This window comes from Myxocyprinus asiaticus, chromosome 16 (genome assembly GCF_019703515.2).
Source record: "Myxocyprinus asiaticus isolate MX2 ecotype Aquarium Trade chromosome 16, UBuf_Myxa_2, whole genome shotgun sequence".
Classification (NCBI taxonomy): Eukaryota; Metazoa; Chordata; class Actinopteri; order Cypriniformes; family Catostomidae; genus Myxocyprinus; species Myxocyprinus asiaticus.
In genome coordinates, this window is record NC_059359.1 from 24,445,512 (window position 1) to 24,465,929 (window position 20,418).

The 20,418-nt window shown below is 38.5% G+C and overlaps 2 protein-coding genes across 3 annotated transcripts; both read right to left on the reverse strand.

Moving 5' to 3' along the window:
- Positions 1 to 204: 204 nt before the first annotated feature.
- wu:fe05a04 (zinc finger protein 586) lies at positions 205 to 6,764 on the reverse strand. Of its 2 annotated transcripts, none has more exons than XM_051720999.1 (4): positions 6,567 to 6,764; positions 4,998 to 5,576; positions 2,854 to 3,830; positions 205 to 2,498 (listed from the first exon to the last, which is right to left on the reverse strand). In XM_051720999.1, exons 2-4 carry the CDS (start codon positions 5,569 to 5,571, stop codon positions 2,478 to 2,480), a joined length of 1,572 nt encoding a protein of 523 aa, XP_051576959.1. In that variant the 5' UTR covers positions 5,572 to 5,576; positions 6,567 to 6,764; the 3' UTR covers positions 205 to 2,477. The 2 variants fall into 2 exon arrangements, with proteins under 2 accessions (XP_051576959.1, XP_051576958.1); XM_051720998.1 differs by lacking the exon at positions 6,567 to 6,764 and adding an exon at positions 6,056 to 6,293.
- A 1,437-nt stretch (positions 6,765 to 8,201) lies between these two features.
- LOC127454062 (zinc finger protein 714-like) lies at positions 8,202 to 20,371 on the reverse strand. Its single transcript, XM_051721007.1, has 5 exons — positions 20,258 to 20,371; positions 19,365 to 19,557; positions 14,460 to 14,575; positions 12,832 to 12,975; positions 8,202 to 9,883 (listed from the first exon to the last, which is right to left on the reverse strand). The coding sequence occupies exons 2-5, from the start codon at positions 19,510 to 19,512 to the stop codon at positions 9,119 to 9,121; spliced, it is 1,173 nt and encodes a 390-aa protein (XP_051576967.1). The 5' UTR covers positions 19,513 to 19,557; positions 20,258 to 20,371; the 3' UTR covers positions 8,202 to 9,118.
- Positions 20,372 to 20,418: the final 47 nt, after the last annotated feature.

The window sequence follows — 20,418 nt, forward strand, 5'->3', positions numbered from 1 at the left end:
GTCTTTACTTGCTGAGCTACCCAGGCCCCTGGAAATTCTTTTTAGTAACCTGCCACAATCCTTAAAATTTCTTTAATATTTATTTTGACAGCTGTCACAGTTACTCATAACAATTTTCATCTCTTAATTACAGCCACGGTCACCAATACAGGATAAATTCCAAAGACCCACTGAAAAACTAGAAACTGACAAGAGATTACAAAGTGATATTAGCATGTTAATTTATATACACATTACAAAATCTTGGAAGAGACCAAAGTACAATGCAACAGATCTGTGAGCAAATTATTCTACATTTAAGTAAAGTAAAACCACATTGTACCACATAATTCCCAACATCTCTGAAATACAGAAGTATAATATACCTTCTATACATTTACTGATTTTGCAGTGGATTTACTTGATTTTCTGCCACTATGTGGCCTATAGTATTAGCTTAATATTAACCTTTTTTGACAGAGGAATAAAACATTTTCTTTCCCTTCTGAGCAACAGAAAGGCCTGCATCTGCTCCATCGTCAATTCAGCCTGGGCACAATTAAAACAAATCGCTATAATGGAATCTTTTTAAATATGCATCAGTTCCATGAATGACAAGTTTCAGCTATTACAGCATACTCAGCAACTAAGAAAGTGAGGGTAGAGGATATAGTACAGAGTCACAGTCAGTTAAGGCAGGGCAGAATTACAATGCTGATCCAACACTGCCTAAACACAACACAAGAACATTTACCATGAAATTCCTTTCTTAAAACAGTGATCATTCCCCATCCTTAAACTCTGCTGCTACTGGCTTGATATTTTAGCCACAGCAGGTGCACCTCAACTAATTTGGTTTGCTGTGTACAAGGAAAACCATGTCACCAAGTTATCACACAATTAAATTAATTGGTCAATTTTCACACAAGTAATTTTTTAATGTATTATTTTTAAATGAGTAACAAAAGAAAGCCTTTTCCCAATGTCCCAATTTACATTTATTGTATCGTACATGCTGACATACAGACAAAGAAGAAATGTAATAAGATACTGTGAAAAAAGTGCAAACACACTTGGCTTTAGCATACAGCAATCTGTTCCACAATTCCATTTACTATTTTTCAAGAATACATTTCTAAATAGACGAATAGGTAGGCAAAAAGTGGTGCAAATGTTACTCAACAAATCAATAATGATAATAGCAAAAATTATAAAGAAAAGATAAATGCAATGTCAGCCTGTTAACTAAGAATCTGTTTGACTTCCTTTAGCAGTAAACTAAAGATTAATCGAGTTTGCATTACCACACTTGAACAAAACATCACAGATCTGTGTTAGATTTTTGTCTTTTCCTTGATGGGCTACATGGAGGGGTTGTGGACAGACAATGGTCTGTGGAGTCAGAGGCACATTTAATAGGAGAGCGCCTGGGACTGTCAGTGACCGCTGCATGCGTCATGTAGTGTTGGACCATATCCTTTTCAGGAAGGACTTTTCCACAAGTCACACACTCATGAAGCTCACCTTCCAACATATCCACTCCACTGTCTTCATCAGCAATCTCCACCTCCATGCTGCTTGAGTCCATTTCGTCATTAATATCAACATCTACATATAAAGCACATGCGTTTCCCCCCTGCAGGAAATTTTCTGATTTGGCCCCACTAGAGCTCATTTCCATTTCTGACTTCACACATATCCTGTCAAATGATGCGACATCTTCAGCCTTTTTGATCTGATCTTTTTCTATGGTAATTTCTGAAGAACCAGGGACAGGACTATAAGAGCCTGTTACCAAAGACTCTGCTTTTATCTTTAAAGGGACAGTACTTTCTAGCCCTGCCATGGGATGGAGAGATGCAGCATCAGATAAACTCACTTTTTCATCATTTAGTGCATTAGGTTTTGCTTTTGATTGACATTTTTGCTCATTCTCTGCCTCTAAATGTCTGGTAACGTTCAGTCCCTGATTCAGCTCCACCTCACCTGAAGCTTGTTCACCTACTTTTGATAAATTTTCCGTACCAAAGACAACGGAGCTCTTATCTTCGATGATGGTCCACCTCTTCTTTAGAAGAACTGTCATCATTTACCATTGGTATCAGTATATTTGAGGGAATGTTGGTTCTGGATTGTTCCACAATGTTGTTACTAGTTTCTGTACTATTAACAGGGCTGGGTGGGATAACTGGCATGGAAATGATTCGTGAAGCAGACGAGGGTGTTTCTAAGACTAGAGAGGAAGGTAAAAAGTTTTGGGAGCTCTTTGTAGGATCTGAGGTGGGTGAGCTGGTAGCGGGAACTGGCAAAAGCATGACTAAAGGCATACCTGGAGGAGGCTCTTTATTTAAAGTAAGCTTCCATACACCATCAGTAGGCTTATTTTGGTCCGTCATGCTATGTGAGAAAGTTGCAGGGTTTGAGCCCTGAGCAACAGTTTGTAAGAATATGTTAGGAGCAATTGGTATCATTCTTTGTGAAGAGGGGGATTCTTTCAGTCAAGATTTCTTTGCAGCAGCCTGTAAACAGAATTATTGTGTGATGATTATACAAGAGAAACATTTATTATACAGACTTAAAATTTTGGTTCCTAACACCAAACTATCGTTTGAATTCATAAGACACAAATCGTATGGACTAATTTTATGCTACTTTCATGGTGTTTTTGAGTCAATTTTAAAGCATAAAAATTCAGTTCTCTGTAATTAAATGGGAAAAAATGACCAGTGCATTGTTGATAAATTTCTTCTTTTGTGTTTCATGGAAAAGAGAAAGTCGTATGGCTTTGGAATAACATAAGGGTGAGTACATGATGACAGAAATGTGTGAACTAATCCTTTAACAGCCAAAAAAACTTGGCTCAACTTCACTTACCACTGGTGGAGTCACCAGTCCACACGTTTTGAGGTGGCTGTCATACCCCTGTTGATGTGGGAAGCCAAGGCCACAGTCTTTGCAGAGACATGGCCGCTGTCCTGCATGCCCCCCCATGTGTGACATAAGCATGAGTGCTGAGCGGAAACCCATCCCACATTCAGCACATTTCAGGACCCTCTGATGAGTGCTCCCATGCTTCTTCAATTCTTCAATGCTCGCAAAGATTTGGCCACACTCCAAGCAACGGATCTCATCAGTCTTCGTAGGCAAGGTCCCTTGATGGCCCCAGCATCCTGTGTCCTTCTTATGCCTTTCAAAGTCCTCTTGACTCTGAAAGAACACCAAACAAGCCATGCACTGGATGTGCTCTGGCTTACATTCGTGATTGTGGTAGAGAGAGGGTAAGCGGAAATGCCGTTTGCACTTTAGACACGTATAAGGCAAAACACCTGCGTGAGAGAAACTGTGGCGTAATAGGGCAGCCTTGCTGAAGAACATCTGGTCACAGTCAGTGCAGGAAAAGCCACCTCTGCTGTGCCATTCCAGGTGACGGAGCAGGGATTTGCGATGGCGGAAACTTGAGCCACATTTGAGGCACAAATGTCGTTTTGCCTGTTGCCTGTGTGTTTCTACATGATCCTTGCACACCTCTAGGTTAGTGAAAATCTGCTTGCAGAAATCACATTGATAGAACTCGTTCTCAAAATGATTAGTGTCCAAGTGCTTCTGGAGCTGTTCCTCTGTCTCAAAGTTAGTTGAGCAAACACGACAGTGAATGGAAGCCTTTTGCGAGTGGGAACGTAGGTGTGTACGGTAGTTGACTAATTGACAGAACTGCTTGCCACATTCATCACAGCGGTAGGGGCGAACACCTGTGTGCATATTTAAGTGTTCTCGAAGTAAGAATAGAGAGGTCAAGGTAAGATCACACACATGGCAGTTATGTTCTTCATTCTCACCAGATCCATTCTCCTCTGAAAATGAAGGGGAAAAAGTTCATTATTTGTTGAAACTTGAAAGCACAGAAAACGTTCTGTGTGAATGGCCCCCCAAGTCTATGTAAACATGTTCTAGGTGGATGTCTTTCATCGTAGTGACGTGTCTCGCTTTTTCCTCAGTGTTTCACGACATTAGTGCCACCTTTTACTATGCTGTCAAGTTAAAAGAACTTCAATATTATCAAAACATTTTTGAGACACCTAGTTCCATCCCATTGTAATTGCGTTTAGAATGCAAAAACATGTCCTGTGTGAATACCTCCTTACTCATTTGTTACTCCATATTCAAAATTCTGTCATTTACTCCCCTCCATGTCTTTTCAAACTTGTATCATATTCTTTTTTATGCAGAACAGAAAAGATGCTTTAATTATGTTTTAATAGCTTTTCAACACAATGGTAGAGGACAGTGCTTTGATGCTTAAAAAAGAAACCAAACATATCTTTAAAGTAGTCCATATGACTGCATCAAATTACAATTCTTTTGAAGGCATTATGATATGTTTTTCTGTGAGAAACAACACGAATTTCAAGATAATTTTTCAGTTAAAATCATGCGCTTTCATGAGCACTATGAGAGAAGCTTGTTCACAGTGGCGTGCGTTTACAGGAGAACTTGCATTGTTTTTAGCACGAAACAACGCCAGTACTCATGTAAATATGCGAGCCACTGTGAAGGAGCTTCTCTCATAGCGCTCATTAATGCACAACATTAAATTAGGCCTTAAAAAGTCTTGGAATATACTTTTGGGTCCTTTTTTGAGCTTTAAAGTGAGGCAATATCCACTGCCATTGTATTGAAAAGATGGAGGACAATCTTCATTTAAACATCTGTGGTTGAGTTCCACATAAGAAAGTAAGTATTACAGGTTTGGAACGACATGAAGGTGAGTTAATTATGACAGAATTAAACATGTTTGGGTGAACTATTCCTTTAAGCCTAAAAAACTATTTTCAAAAGAGTTGTTTCAAGTAAACATCAAGTAAAGAACATCACAAATTGTTTACCTTGAAAGCAAAAGCAGTTATTCAAAATTGTGTATTTATACCAACCATTATATCCAATATAGGATAGGATGGTACTTTATTGCCAGAAGGAAACTGAGGAACACACATATAATTATACATAAAAAAATATAATACCTGAACAAGAACCATCATCATCTTCTTCTTCTTCCACCACCACCACCTCCTCCTCATCCTCATCCTCAGTCAGATCAAATTCTGCATCTTCATCTGTTATTTCTTCACCAGACATATCGTCATCCATAACAAGACTGACAGCTTCCTCACTCACCTCTGAATCTCTCTGTTCCTTCTCATTTTTCTTTTCCTCTTCTCTGCTTTGCTCTTTGTCATTGTTTTTCAGTTCTGCCCTACAACTTTTGTTTTTGGTCCACTGATTGCAAATGTTTTTATCCCTGTTTTCTGTGGTGATTATTTTTGAATCGCTCTGAGTGTTAATTGTAGAGCTATGTTTGATGGGAGAGGAATATTGATGGTCCTGCAGAAAGCTTTCGTCATGAGATGCACTTGGTACAACGCAGGCATCCTCATGACAGTTTGCAAGTGTTTCAGTCTCAGGTGATGACTTTTCAGTGCCATTCTGCGTTGGCAAAAATGTTTCCTTAACACTCTGTGGCTCACCGAGAGGGAAATTCCAGCATGGAAAACCCAACTCTGTCAGCTGGATATCGAGGGTGAACTCCGAAGACATGGCAACTTGGAACGAAATAAGAAATACTGTCAGTAGGGTTCTGTACAAATTTTGTTACAATGGCACCAAGATAAACAGCTTGTGTTTAGCAAACAATGTTGTAACAAGTTTCAGAAAATAAACTGTGTCACAGGGCGAAATTTGCCCCCCGGAACTGATTTTTTCTTACGATTAAGAGGGCGTTTCATTCTAACACATAACAGAATGTGTTGTCTTTTAAGCCAAATACTTTTAATAAATAAATTAACTGTTCATTACAGTATATAAACCAGCTACAGGGGCATTATTTCCCCCATATTTTAAATATCTGAGAAATGTCTGACCCTGGTTATATAACTTACAATAGCATCACTCTTAAGTATTTTCAAATTATATGACAATTCTACTCATTGAACTCAACAGTAAAATAAAGCCTTTTCTTTATTATTGTACGATCAACCTAAAATTGAGGTGATAATAAGATGACTTTATTCAGTTTATTTACCTATAAGTCTTCGACGCGCATTTCACAACACCTTCGCTCCAGGGTCTACTGTTCAATTATGCAACTACGAAGCTGTGACAATTCCCGATTTTCCATAACTGCTCAACTAACATCTATATTAATAATGAGCCGGAAGGAAGCTTGTGGTTTAATTACCGCAAATGCGAAAACTGTTTTTGTACGAAGGGCTAATGTAAGGCTCAAATCAATACTGTGTGAAATGTGCCACTTTCCCGGTTGTAAAATACTTCCTGTTTAAAAGGCTAACAAAAATGTAGATGTTTCCATCTGTGGGTCGGGAGCAGTAGTACAGTTGAGCACAAACAATTGAAATTATCTAAAAGATTTAACAGTTCGATAAAGCTGGCTAACTTAACTTTAGGGTTGGTAATTCAGGGGATAAATAATATGACACGTTTTTCAATTTGGCATTTCTGTTAAATAAAACACGGAAAGTTCTAAAATAGGATTAATTGTTCATATGTTAACACCAGGAAACAAATTACAATACCTGGTAAAAGGTTGTCGATGTTACCATGTCCTCTCAGTTTCGCTGATACTGTGCGTTTGTCTGCTCTTCGAGGGAAGAGCGAGGGGACGTAGTCTGGATGGTTGACATCATCCTTTTTGATCCTTCACGAAAGATAAAAAAGATCTACGTATTTAGCTGACTGTCAGGACGTGACCCATTATAATGCAAGAAATTCAACCTCTGTAGCCAAGAAAATCACGTGGTGTTTAGCTGCATCTCATGAAGTCAAAGTTGGCCACAAATGGATACCTAGTTTAGGGGTATCAAGTGTCGTATGTATTTACTTGTACATTTATTTGACCTGTAATAAAAATGTCTGCTGCAGACATACACGTGTATTGAAAGGCGTCCTTCGTCATCTTGCCACCTAATTGCTCGCAGCCACAGCAGTCTTCTTTTCGTTTCTGTCTTTTCAGATGGCAGACAAAAAAAACTAAAATAGTCGTGAAAAAATCCCCAGAACTTTTAGGCATTGTATCTTTCTAAAACTGCTAATCAACTGTACAATTGTAAATAAATGGACAACTATAGTAACACGGATTTGTTTGCTCAACATTTGAGCAAAGGCGTCATGATAATTTTGAGGGGGGCACATGCCCCCATAGGTTTTGAGCTTGGAATGTTTTTGATATTCCAAAAACAGATTTTTACCTTTGATAATTAAATCTAATTATTATTGCATTTAAAAAAGAATATCTGTGGCAACAAATCTTTATTCATAGTCTAAATTTTAAACTGACCTTGGTGCCCCCTCAAAAAAAAGCAATAGGTGCATGACACTCCCAGATGGGCCATCCTCAATACCTTTTTGTGTGGTGTGAAAGGATGAAACCACATGTGCATCCACACAATGAACACACAACCCAACAGAAGTGGAGCTAAACATTTTCTAGGACATTTTCACGATGAATAGTTACATATTTACAATGGACCCTTTTCACATGTCTGTGAAGGGTAAGTCATCATAGTTGGCTAAACTTGAATGGTGGTGAATGGGGGACCACAGCAAATGTAATTTTTGCTTACCCATTTGCTCCAACAGCAAAAGAAAAAAATCAATGATTATGCTTTCACAGCTTTGCAAAAGATAAAAATATATAGCACTAGACAACTGTTAGAAGCCTTGTCGCAGCTGTGGTGACTGATTTTTTTACAGCTTATTACAGGGTAATACAATACAAAGTACAATGTTATAAATTTACACTAAATATTTGTAAAATTGGAAATATAAACAAGTTAGCTACTTTTACATTTTTAAAGAAAGCAGAAAAGGTCTGCGAAAAGGGTCCATTCACTTGCAGAGGTAATCGTGAGAATTATGTAATTCAAAATGTGTTTGTGCCAATTCGTCCTGAAGTGATACCTTCTTGTCTATGGGTATGGACTGATAATTGGCCTTTTTTTTCTGAACATAGATAAAAGTCTTGTTTTTACGTCTGTGTTATAACAAAAGCTAGACCATTTAACGTTTTTTACCTCAACTTAATTTGTACAAAGATAACCAACAGTGGACTGAGGGAAGTCACCCCTTATAGATAATCAATATTGTGCAAAGTGTGAATAAAGTAGCTGATCTTTGCAATCGAGACTTGTGCAAAATGGTCAAATAAATACCCTTCTCAATGCAAATGATTGTTCATTTAATATTTTCCAAGCTGAAATTTATCAGTGCCTGGCAAACTACAGTAGGCAGAAGTTAGTTGGGGTATACTTGACCTCTCAACAAGGATTTTAAAACTTAATACAAAGACCCCCTCTCCATTTTCAAAGCAAATTCCCAAGTAATTTGTTGTAATGAAAATGCTTTATGGCTGCACCATAAATTGCAATAATATCAACATAGGAAAAAAATTAGAAGACATTTAAAATATTTTCAATCAGTTGTTCATACATTTAAACATTTGTCAACTTGGCAAACTGTCTTAATTGTGGGTAACATTTAAGTCAAATGTCAAATCTTATACTACTATTGAAAATGGAAACATAAATCAAATTTAGTCAGAACTCATAAAAAATTACCATCACTTAATAAATCTTTCAACCCACCATTGAACAAATCTAAAAATAATGTAAAAACACACATTATATTAATAGAAAAGCCTTTAAAATTTCAACAACAAAAAAAACAAAGAAAAAAACAATATAAAGCCTCTAGTGATCTAATAAGGCTTTTTCTTGGATTTATAATGATCGTATTATTATATTAGTTACAACATGGTTATCCAACTGATGTGAATTCAGTTGTTGTGGCGTGAATCCCTTTTGCTTACCATGCCAAACTATGTACAGATGTCATGATAAAACGAGGCAGCCAAATATGATTACCACTACCCTTTGGGTTTCCAGTTTTCATATAACATGGTCACATAGTGTTGAACTGTAGCCTCACTCAGCTGAACGATCCCCTGCTATGTTACAATTCTTCAAATCTAAAGCAAACCCTAACCTGGCCTACTTGTCTATACACAACTTTTTAAAATATTGAATCCTTCTTTAGTTAACAAACACATACAACAGTCTCCCATACTTAATTATCTCTTTCCCTGACCAGCTGGCTTCTCTTCTTTTCCATGGGTCTGTTGATGAGCCTTCAGGTTACTCTCTCTGCTAAAGCTTTTTCCACATGTGGGACACGTGTACCGACCAGCACTGTGGGCCCTAGCCATGTGGGCCTTCAGCTGCTCTGGTCGGTTAAAACTCTCCTCACATTCTCCACAAGGGTGAGGCTTCCGCTGTGTGTGCTTCTCTTTCTTATGTGCGCGGAGTAGTGCCAGGGCAGGGAAAGTGAGGTCACATTCAGTGCACGGGATCTGCCGAGATGGCTGTGGAATAGCCTTTGGTTTCTTTTCTGCTTTATTGTCTTCTGCCTTAAGCTCTTTGGCAGATTTGGGTTGTCGCCCTCGTCTTCCTCCTGTGTTCGCCATTACTTCGCCTTCTGAATGGTTGGTCTCCCCAATCTCTTCCTCCTCCTTTCTCTTTAGTTTCTTTTCACCAGCAGCTGCACTCTCAGCTCTTGGGGCTCTCCCTCTGCGTTTGACAGGGGCGCTACCGTTGCAGTGCTGTTCACCTGCATGGTTTTCTTGGTGTTGCAGGAGCTCTGTCTCTTCTTCAAAACCCTTACCACATTTAACACATCGGTAAGTCTTGGTGGGATCATCTGCATCCTCTCCCTCCAGGCGCACAGGGTGCTGGGCCAAACGATGGCTACGCAAGAGTCCAGGGCTTCGAAACGTCTCATTGCATTCTTTGCACAAAAACTGACGTTCAGGACATACCTGCCGTCGATGTGTTGTCAACTTGTGGAGAGAAAAAAAAAAAAAGTGTGACAAACATTGAAATGTTAAACATAGACTAAAACAGCTTTAAGACATTTACAGAAGTAATGCAAAATCCAAACAAGCATGGTATGTGTAAGACAACAAGACAGGATCGCATCAACTCATTTGCTTTTTGTTGTTTGCCAAGCTGTCAAACACTGAACACACATTTCAATAAAATAACACATAGCAAATACTTTCTATTTGCAATTGGTAATCAAACAGAAACAATTCTACATGAATCAAAAACAATATTTTATGGGATTTTTAAGATACTTTATACCAGAGTTTCCGCTAAAAAAAGTTTGGTGCTGTCCAACGTGTCAAGGAATGATAGTTTACCGGACAAATTAGAAAACATTCGGTCATCTCATTTCAGCATTTATTTTGAGCTGTAAAACGATGGACTATGCATAATATGCAACATAATGTCACAATCAAGTCAAATGAACAACAAACGTTTGTTCATTATAGCTGCTTTTCCAAAAATAAAAAAAAATTAAAAAAAAATAAATAAAAATAAAAACAGCAGTCATGGAATTAGCATCTAATTAAAAAGAAACTTTCAAAACAAAAAGAGGGCAAAGCAAAAAGCTAAACTACAATTGGCCACATATCTTTTCGATCACAAAGAAATATTAAAATAACAAAAACTGTTAGGTTGTGTGATATAATTTCTCACCTTGGCTAATTTTTTTCTCTTTATTTTTATATTTTTTTCTCATAGCACAGAAGCATTTTGCTGCCAACATGGATTGAAATGCACATAAGCCTAGTGTCCTCCTCCTCCAGAAGGTGGCAATGCAAGGCTGTTTTAATGTATATCTGAAGTGAGAAGCTTCTTACTGCGGGCATGCGAGACGGGAATAACCTACGCTGCTTTTGCCAGTGCGTGGAATACAACCTGCTGTAGTCGCGGATTAAGACTTCGCAAGCTGTCGGGAAAGTTTCAACTGCCGTGGCAGCAAAGCGCTGCTATCATTAGGATGGCATCAAGCTGTACACTCAAGGCATCAACTAAAGGAGTTGCTGAGGCTTCATGTTAATATTTTCACCGGACATTGTGTCCGACAATTTTTGAATTTGTCAGACATTTGGACGTTTTAACAGTCAGAAAAACGGTATTTACCTGCATTTACGGAAACCCTGCTTTATACAGTACATATAGTGCATCCGGAAAGTATTCACAGCGCTTCACCTTTTCCACATTTTGTTATGTTACAGCCTTATTCCAAAATGGATTAAATTCATTATTTTCCTCAAAATTCTACAAACAATACCCCATAATGACAACGTGAAAGAAGTCTGTTTGAAATCTTTGCAAATTTATTAAAAATAAAAAACTACAAAAAAAAAAATCACATGTACATAAGTATTCACAGCCTTTGCCATGACACTCAAAATTGAGCTCAGGTGCATCCTGTTTCCACTGATCATCCTTGAGATGTTTCTACAACTTGATTGGAATCCACCTGTGGTAAATTCAGTTGATTGGACATGATTTGGAAAGGCACACACCTGACTATATAAGGTCCCACAGTTAACAGTGCATGTCAGCGCACAAACCAAGCCATGAAGTCCAAGGAATTGTCTGTAGACCTCCGAGACAGGATTGCATCGAGGCACAAATCTGGGGAAGGGTACAGAAAAATGTCTGCAGCACTGAAGTTCCCAATGAGCACAGTGGCCTCCATCATCTGTAAATTGAAGAAGTTTGGAACCACCAGGACTCTTCCTAGAGCTGGCCGCCTGGCCAAACTAAGCGATCGGGGGAGAAGGGCCTTAGAGAGGGAGGTGACAAAGAACCCGATGGTCACTCTGACAGAGCTCCAGCATTCTCTGTGGAGAGAGGAGAACCTTCCAGAAGAACAACCATCTCTGCAGCACTCCACCAATCAGGCCTGTATGGTAGAGTGGCCAGACGGAAGCCACTCCTCAGTAAAAGGCACATGACAGCCCGCCTGGAGTTTGCCAAAAGGCACTTGAATGACTCTCAGACCATGAGAAACAAAGATTGAACTCTTTGGCCTGGATGGCAAGCGTCATGTCTGGAGGAAACCAGGCAACGCTCATCACCTGGCCAATACCATCCCTACAGTGAAGCATGGTGGTGGCAGCATCATGCTGTGGGGATGTTTTTCAGCGGCAGGAACTGGGAGACTAGTCAGGATTGAAGGAAAGATGAATGCAGCAATGTACAGAGACATCCTTGATGAAAACCTGCTCCAGAGCACTCTGGACCTCAGACTGGGGCGAAGGTTCATCTTCCAACAGGACAACGACCCTAAGCACACAGCCAAGATAACAAAGGAGTGGCTCTGGGACAACTCTGTGAATGTCCTTGAGTGGCCCAGCCAGAGCCCAGACTTGAACCGGATTGAACATCTCTGGAGAGATCTGAAAATGGCTGTGCACCGACGCTCCCCATCCAACCTGATGGAGCTTGAGAGGTCCTGCAAAGAAGAATGGGAGAAACTGCCCAAAAATAGGTGTGCCAAGCTTGTAGCATCATACTCAAAAAGACTTGAGGCTGTAATTGGTGCCAAAGGTGCTTCAACAAGTATTGAGCAAAGGCTGTGAATACTTATGTACATGTGATTTTTTTTTTCTTCAGTTTTTTTATTTTTAATAAATTTGCAAAGATTTAAAACAAACTTCTTTCACATTGTCATTATGGGGTATTGTTTGTAGAATTTTTAGGAAAATAATGAATTTAATCCATTTTGGAATAAGGCTGTAACATAACAAAATGTGGAAAAAGTGAAGCGCTGTGAATACTTTCCGGATGCACTGTATACAAAATGGTCAGCAAAATTATCAAATCTGTATTTATTTTCTCTCTCGTGCAATCAGACATTTTCATAATTCAAATTTTAAACAAAATTTAAATCTTAACTTCCAATTCATGTAAAAACCCTCATTCTCACCTCTGAGAATGTGCGGAAGCATTCTTGACAGTGTGCACATTTGAAGGGTTTGTCCTCCTTGTTGTGGGTCGACTGATGCTGTGTCAGCTCCTCAGAGGAGGGGAAGTCACGGTCACACACATAGCAAGTGAACAGCGTATCGCACTGTTAAAAAAGGACAACAGGTATGTGAATTTTCATTTGCCTCCAAACTGTAAAAATCTATATGAATGAATATTAGCAAGACTGTGCACTACTTCAGGCTGTTGTCAATTACAAAATTCGTAGTTTGCAAAAATGTTATGGCTCACTTCAATGAACTAGTTTAAAAAACTAAAGTATCATCATTCAAAAGTTTTGAGGCATTCTTTTGTAAAGAATGGAACCGGTTCTGAACAAGAACCGGTTCCATTCTTTAGAAAATACCGGAATCGGATGATCTTCATGAATTTCGGTTCCATTAATGGTTCCCCTGCATGAATTTTCCGTCGATGCGGCTGGAACACTGTACTGAAATACTATGACAGTGTTTCCAGCAGTGCATTTCTGCAGCAGCGCTACCCTCTACTGGGTCAAAAACGTAAAACACACAAACAAATGACTCTTATGAGCCGGCTGTTGAATCTACAGCGTGAAACAGACAGCTCTTCCAAAACGGTCCGATTCCTGAAAGAACGATTTGGATGAGCCGGTTCTTTTGAATCTACAGCGCGAAACATACAGCACTTCCGGAACAGTCCGATTCCCGAAAGGATGACTCATATGATCCGATTCTTTTGAATCTAAAGCGTGAAACATACAGCACTTCCGGTCTAGTCTGGTATAGTATTAATCTTACACCGATGTGCAAGTTATGAATGTCCAACTCTAAATTAAATAAGAACTGTTGAAGTCTTACAAGCTCTTAAGTACAACATTAGACAACAAAACACAATCTAAACTGTCTCTGTAACTGTTATGTCATGTGACTTTAGACCTGTGAGACTTTAATCAAGCAGTGCTGTTACTGACTGGTTGTTCATAGGACAATGTTTAAAGATACATGAGTTTTGTAATACAAGGATTAAAAAAAACAATTTCTTGTTTGTTTAGATACAGTTTCTTGTTTTAGATTCAGTCCAGATATAGACTAGTTAGGATCACTTATTGGATAAATGTCTCTAAAAAGTCAGTAAACACACCTTTTACAAGAATTGTATTAAATGTATTTCTGTTCTGTTATATCTGCTCTGTAGAAATCTTAAAATATCTCATTATTTGGCAACAGACAGTAGAGTGCAGAGGACAGTAAATCCAATAAGAACTGCATTTCTCATTTTCAAATAATTCTTACTCAAAAGTACTAAAAGAACTACTGGAATCATTACTGGAACGTTAAGGAACCAGAATCGGAATCATTAAATTCCTAACGATTCCCATCCCTACAGAAAAGTGTTCCCGGAAGTCCCTGCAAGATATTTTCCATGTTCATTTTTGTAATTAAATACACCTGTATATCATTATCAAAGTAATGGTAAAAACACTGATAACAAACAAGCATAGCAAGTAAAAGCTGCATTTATATCAACAGCATTCTGATAAAATCTGCTTTTTACTGAATCACAAAATGTTTGCTTATAGACAGTGCAGTGCAAAAGCTAAATGCTAACCTGCTGCAGTTGCTGTTTGTACTCTTCCCGATGACTCTTCTTCATGTGCCTTTCCTTGGCTTTTGAATTGCAGAAAGTGATAAAACATTGGAAACACTGCAGACTTTCATGCTGATCTAAGTACACAGAGAGAAGACAACACTTTTAAAACATTATTGTAATTATGAAGTATATAAAGACAGGTGTGACAAATCAAGATGTAAAACAGAAGACAAAACATATTGAAAGGCTTTCAATAACAGTGTTATGAAGATGTTACTAAAATTAGGATTTAGGGCTGGGTAAAAATATTGATTTTCCAGTGCATCGCAATGTTGTTTGAGTAATCTTTCACTTTCTGTGGGCAACCCTCTACAATGCAAGTAAATCACTCACAAATGTGACCAAATTTTGCACTATACAACTAAAAATGTCTATGATTAGTTACTGGCTAGCAAATGTTCAGATTTCACTCACCAGTGATTGAGTAGAATAGTGGATAAGAAATTATTAGCACCGAGATCTTTTCATGTGTTGAAGTAAAAGTTTGGTTTAACTCATTCTGTGTCCAATGGCAAGATCCACGGATCCATGTCATTGAATAATGTCTCTTTTAATACCCTTTCTGTTTTTAACAGTCAGTTGTTGATTAAAAACAACAAGAAAGAAACATTTAACTCCAATCAAACATGGATGCGCTACAGAAACCATGCAAGTCCTCTCGTCATAAGCACTCACTGGCTAATGCCGGTAGTCTTAGAGACAGTACAGATTTAGCACGTGTTCTACATATCAATGCAAATACTTGTAAATAGTACACATTATGCAAGTAAACAATAAACATATATATATATATGCAACATAACATATGCAATTTAAAGCAGGGTTGCAGCAGAGATTAACAAATAACACTTTTTAAGACCTTTTTCAAGATCTGAACAAATAAAATGAATACCGTATCCCCATACCAAAACAATCTCAAAATAAATCATGTATCACAGACTCTTACCTAAACAGGCAGGGGCATACATTCAACATGGCCTTAACATTGCTTATCAGTAAAACAGGGTAGGCAATGTACAGGTGCATCTCAATAAATTAGAATGTCGTGGAAAAATCATTTACTTCAGTAATTCAACTCAAATTGTGAAACTCGTGTATTAAATAAATTCAATGCACACAGACTGAAGTAGTTTAAGTCTTTGGTTCTTTTAATTGTGATGATTTTGGCTCACATTTAACAAAAACCCACCAATTCACTATCTCAAAAAATTAGAATATGGTGACATGCCAATCAGCTAATCAACTCAAAACACCTGCAAAGGTTTCCTGAGCCTTCAAAATGGTCTCTCAGTTTGGTTTACTAGGCTACACAATCATGGGGAAGACTGCTGATCTGACAGTTGTCCAGAAGACAATCATTGACACCCTTCACAAGGAGGGTAAGCCACAAACATTCATTGCCAAAGAAGCTGGCTGTTCACAGAGTGCTGTATCCAAGCATGTTAACAGAAAGTTGAGTGGAAGGAAAAAGTGTGGAAGAAAAAGATGCACAACCAACCGAGAGAACCGCAGCCTTATGAGGATTGTCAAGCAAAATCGATTCAAGAATTTGGGTGAACTTCACAAGGAATGGACTGAGGCTGGGGTCAAGGCATCAAGAGCCACCACACACAGACATGTCAAGGAATTTGGCTACAGTTGTCGTATTCCTCTTGTTAAGCCACTCCTGAACCACAGACAACATCAGAGGCATCTTACCTGGGCTAAGGAGAAGAAGAACTGGACTGTTGCCCAGTGGTCCAAAGTCCTCTTTTCAGATGAGAGCAAGTTTTGTATTTCATTTGGAAACCAAGGTCCTAGAGTCTGGAGGAAGGGTGGAAAGTTGGTTAAATGACCATGGTGTTGGTGTGCTTGACTGGCCAGCAAACTCACCAGACCTGAACCCCATAGAGAATCTATGGGGTATTGTCAAGAGGAAAATGAGAAACAAGAGACCAAAAAATGCAGATGAGCTGAAGGCCACTGTCAAAGAAACCTGGGCTTCCATACCACCTCAGCAGTGCCACAAACTGATCACCTCCATGCCATGCCGAATTGAGTCTGGAGGAAGGGTGGAGAAGCTCATAGCCCAAGTTGCTTGAAGTCCAGTGTTAAGTTTCCACAGTCTGTGATGATTTGGGGTGCAATGTCATCTGCTGGTGTTGGTCCATTGTGTTTTTTGAAAACCAAAGTCACTGCACCTGTTTACCAAGAAATTTTGGAGCACTTCATGCTTCCTTCTGCTGACCAGCTTTTTAAAGATGCTGATTTCATTTTCCAGCAGGATTTGGCACCTGCCCACACTGCCAAAAGCACCAAAAGTTGCTTAAATGACCATGGTGTTGGTGTGCTTGACTGGCCAGCAAACTCACCAGACCTGAACCCCATAGAGAATCTATGGGGTATTGTCAAGAGGAAAATGAGAAACAAGAGACCAAAAAATGCAGATGAGCTGAAGGCCACTGTCAAAGAAACCTGGGCTTCCATACCACCTCAGCAGTGCCACAAACTGATCACCTCCATGCCACGCCGAATTGAGGCAGTAATTAAAGCAAATACAGTAAATGAACATACTTTCCAGAAGGCCAACAATTCACTAAAAATGTTTTTTTTATTGGTCTTATGATGTATTCTAATTTTTTGAGATAGTGAATTGGTGGGTTTTTGTTAAATGTGAGCCAAAATCATCACAATTAAAAGAACCAAAGACTTAAACTACTTCAGTCTGTGTGCATTGAATTTATTTAATACACGAGTTTCACAATTTGAGTTGAATTACTGAAATAAATGAACTTTTCCACGACATTCTAATTTATTGAGATGCACCTGTATATGCAAGTTTAAAATACTCAAGACCAGTTTTCCACATATATATCACATTAAAATTGGTTTATGTACCATTATATAAATAGATACAAATTAGAGATTGACCGATATTGTATTGTGCTGATTTGATAATGTGTTGAAAGAAAGCCAGTTAGTCTGCCAAAAGTTTTTTTAAAATTGGTAGCCTATATTAAATGTTCTTAGTCTTTCCTTCCTGTGATGGGGAGGGCCAGACTGAGGCTACGTACAAATAAAGAGCTCAAATGTAATTAAATTATTTTCACTTAGAAGGATGCAGCGCATGCATTTATTTACTTAAAGGTGCAGTATATAAGATTCAGAAACCCTTGTTATTAATGACACCTGTGGCCGTTAAGTGAACTGCAGCCAGCTAACTGTTGCTCGTGCACACACTCCATAGGGACGCGAGCATCAGCCAAAACAATGACGTAACGTACAAAGAGACTGAATGTGATCCACCGGCATCATGCTGACAGATGAGGTAGCATAATTAAAATTACACAGTTATGACTGTTTCACTACAAACTTTGAGACTAAACTAAAACTACTTATCAGCTAACATAGCATACTGATACATACAGCTACATACTACCGAACTATACCAGAGAGTTTACTGTTGCACTGCACTGTTATGTTGCACTATTGTATGTTTTGTATGTCATATGTTGTACTATGATCAAGAAACCAGCGTATTTGCTTAAATTTATCCTGTATACCTGATGTTTAGTACAAAGAGAATATCGTTGAAATTATTTGAAAGTTACGAAGCAAGGTAGCTTGCAATTCGTCTGCGTTAGCAGGCAAAATCAAGTTAGCTAAAATTACACAGATCAATACTTATGGCACTATATTTCACATGCTTTGCAGTTATGTAAGCTTACCTGTCCAATAAGAAGAACGCCAATTCAGGGTCGGTTTTGATCCCCAAAACCGAACGAAGGTCCCACCAGGAATCAAATGCCCTGCCGATGTTCACTCTAGTTTTCGTTCGACCACAATCACGTTCCCGCTTAGTCAGACTGGATAGAGTAAATACATTTTTTATTTTTTTTTGGCTTACTCGGAGTTTGTGTAGGAGTCGGTGTTGTGCTGGGAGCCGGACGTTTGCTGGATTCCATCTCTAAGATAATGTTACCTAGTGTTGCAGTTTGTTGTCACTGTTGAATAGCGGAAGAGAAGCTATTACTGTCTGAGGTAAGGCTCTCGGGAGCGTGCTTAAACGTCACATCCTTTGGATTTTCCCGGCAAAAGCGACCCGCTCCCTTCGCATGAAAATCAGTCTACAGGCTTTAATTGGCAAACTAGCAAGTCCGGGAGGGCTCATTTTTTAAGTTGGGTTACAAGCTTTTCACACATTGGCAAAAAAAAAGGCGAATATTACATGAAAATTGTTACATATTGCACATTTAAATCGTATTATTTTGAATTTTTATAATCACATTAGGTCATATCACGATTCCTGTCTTTCCACCCCCAAATTTAAGACCTCTTTAAAAAAAAAAAAAAAGACTTTTGTTGTATCATTTAAGACTTTTTATTACCTTAAATTTTGGAAAACTGAATTCAAGACATTAAGACTTTTTAAGGAATCCTTAAAAGACATTAATGAAGTCTGAATTTGAAAAAATGTTTAAAGCTAAAATGTGACCAATTTGATGAAAATTTTTGGATTTGTACCTAGAAGATTCCTTTATATTTAAGAGCATTACCTGAAAGATAATTTCTTTCATATGTAATCCATAATTTTTCATATGCAATCCATATGAATCGATAGTGAATCGAGATCGGAATCGAAAGCTTGTGAATCGAAATCCAATCAGGAAATCTGTATCAATACCCAGCCCTATTACGATTGTAATCCATGAAGAGTGCTATTACAGAATCATTGTTTCTAGGTTGCCGTTTTGAATTTGAATTTGCCTGTTTAAGAAGTAAAAAGTTAACATGCACAGAAAAGTAAATGTTGGCACAGGTTCCAGTAGTTGGATGTCCATAACGGATTCAGGTATCAAGTAAATGATTTGCCGTAAGACTCACATGATTGAATGACAGGAGCTGGTGTTGGATTCTGAATAATGATGGTGGTGTATGTATTCTCCGCCTTCTCAGGGGCCAATTCATCAGGGGCGGCAGCTTCTCCACCTCCCATTACCATTTCCTCAATCTTCAGTAGGTCAGAGTCCATTATTAAGGATTCACAATAGACCTGCTGGGTCCACTATCAATCCAACTGTACCGAAGAGATGATAAAGCCAATAATTAGATAAGAATAATTATGATACAGAATTTACTTAAGTATGCATGCACTATAAAGTCCTGTCACACATTTACAAAGTGCCACTCAGCTAAATAAATAAAATGACGAAACAGATGAACTGTTCCTAAAGTCAAGAACGTACATTTGAATTTTCCATTAAGTTTACACAATGCTGACCACCTTAAGCAAGCTTTATTTATCTACCATTGTTAAAATGCGATGAACTTCACATCCCAACAGCCCATAATATTTGTTTATGATATAAAACAAAGCTTAGCATCAGTAAAATGTGTTTGGCAAAGAAATGGCGATTTAGAGCCGCCTACCGCCTGTGTTTGTACAAACTGAGCTAAGCTACAGGCTAACAAGGCCTGATGGGGCCTTGAGCTGTCACAAGCTAAATAACTAAAAGCTCAAAGAAATTAGTTCCACAATGTATGCGCAGCAAATTTCTAGATTCATTCATCTAGCTATTTCAACGGCGCCCTCTATTTCTTTTCTTTGAGCCGCTTTTACATTTGCCAGAGATTGAGGTTAAACTTGGTGCAGAACAGCAACCAAGTTTACTGACCAAAGCTTCTTCAAACAAAGATCTAGAAATGAGGCAAATTTTTCTTTTTTGAGGGCAATTAAATCAAAGGTTAAAACCGATTTTACTACGTAGAATTCTTACCTGAGAGAGAATAATCCTTTTTCTAGAAGGAAGCAGCATATGCCAGACATAAACGTGTAGTCAGTAACCCGTTTTCAGCCAATACAACTGGGGAGAAAGTATGCGTCACGTGCCACTGTACTTTCTATTCAGTGCACAAAGAACAAGTACCGAGATGCCTT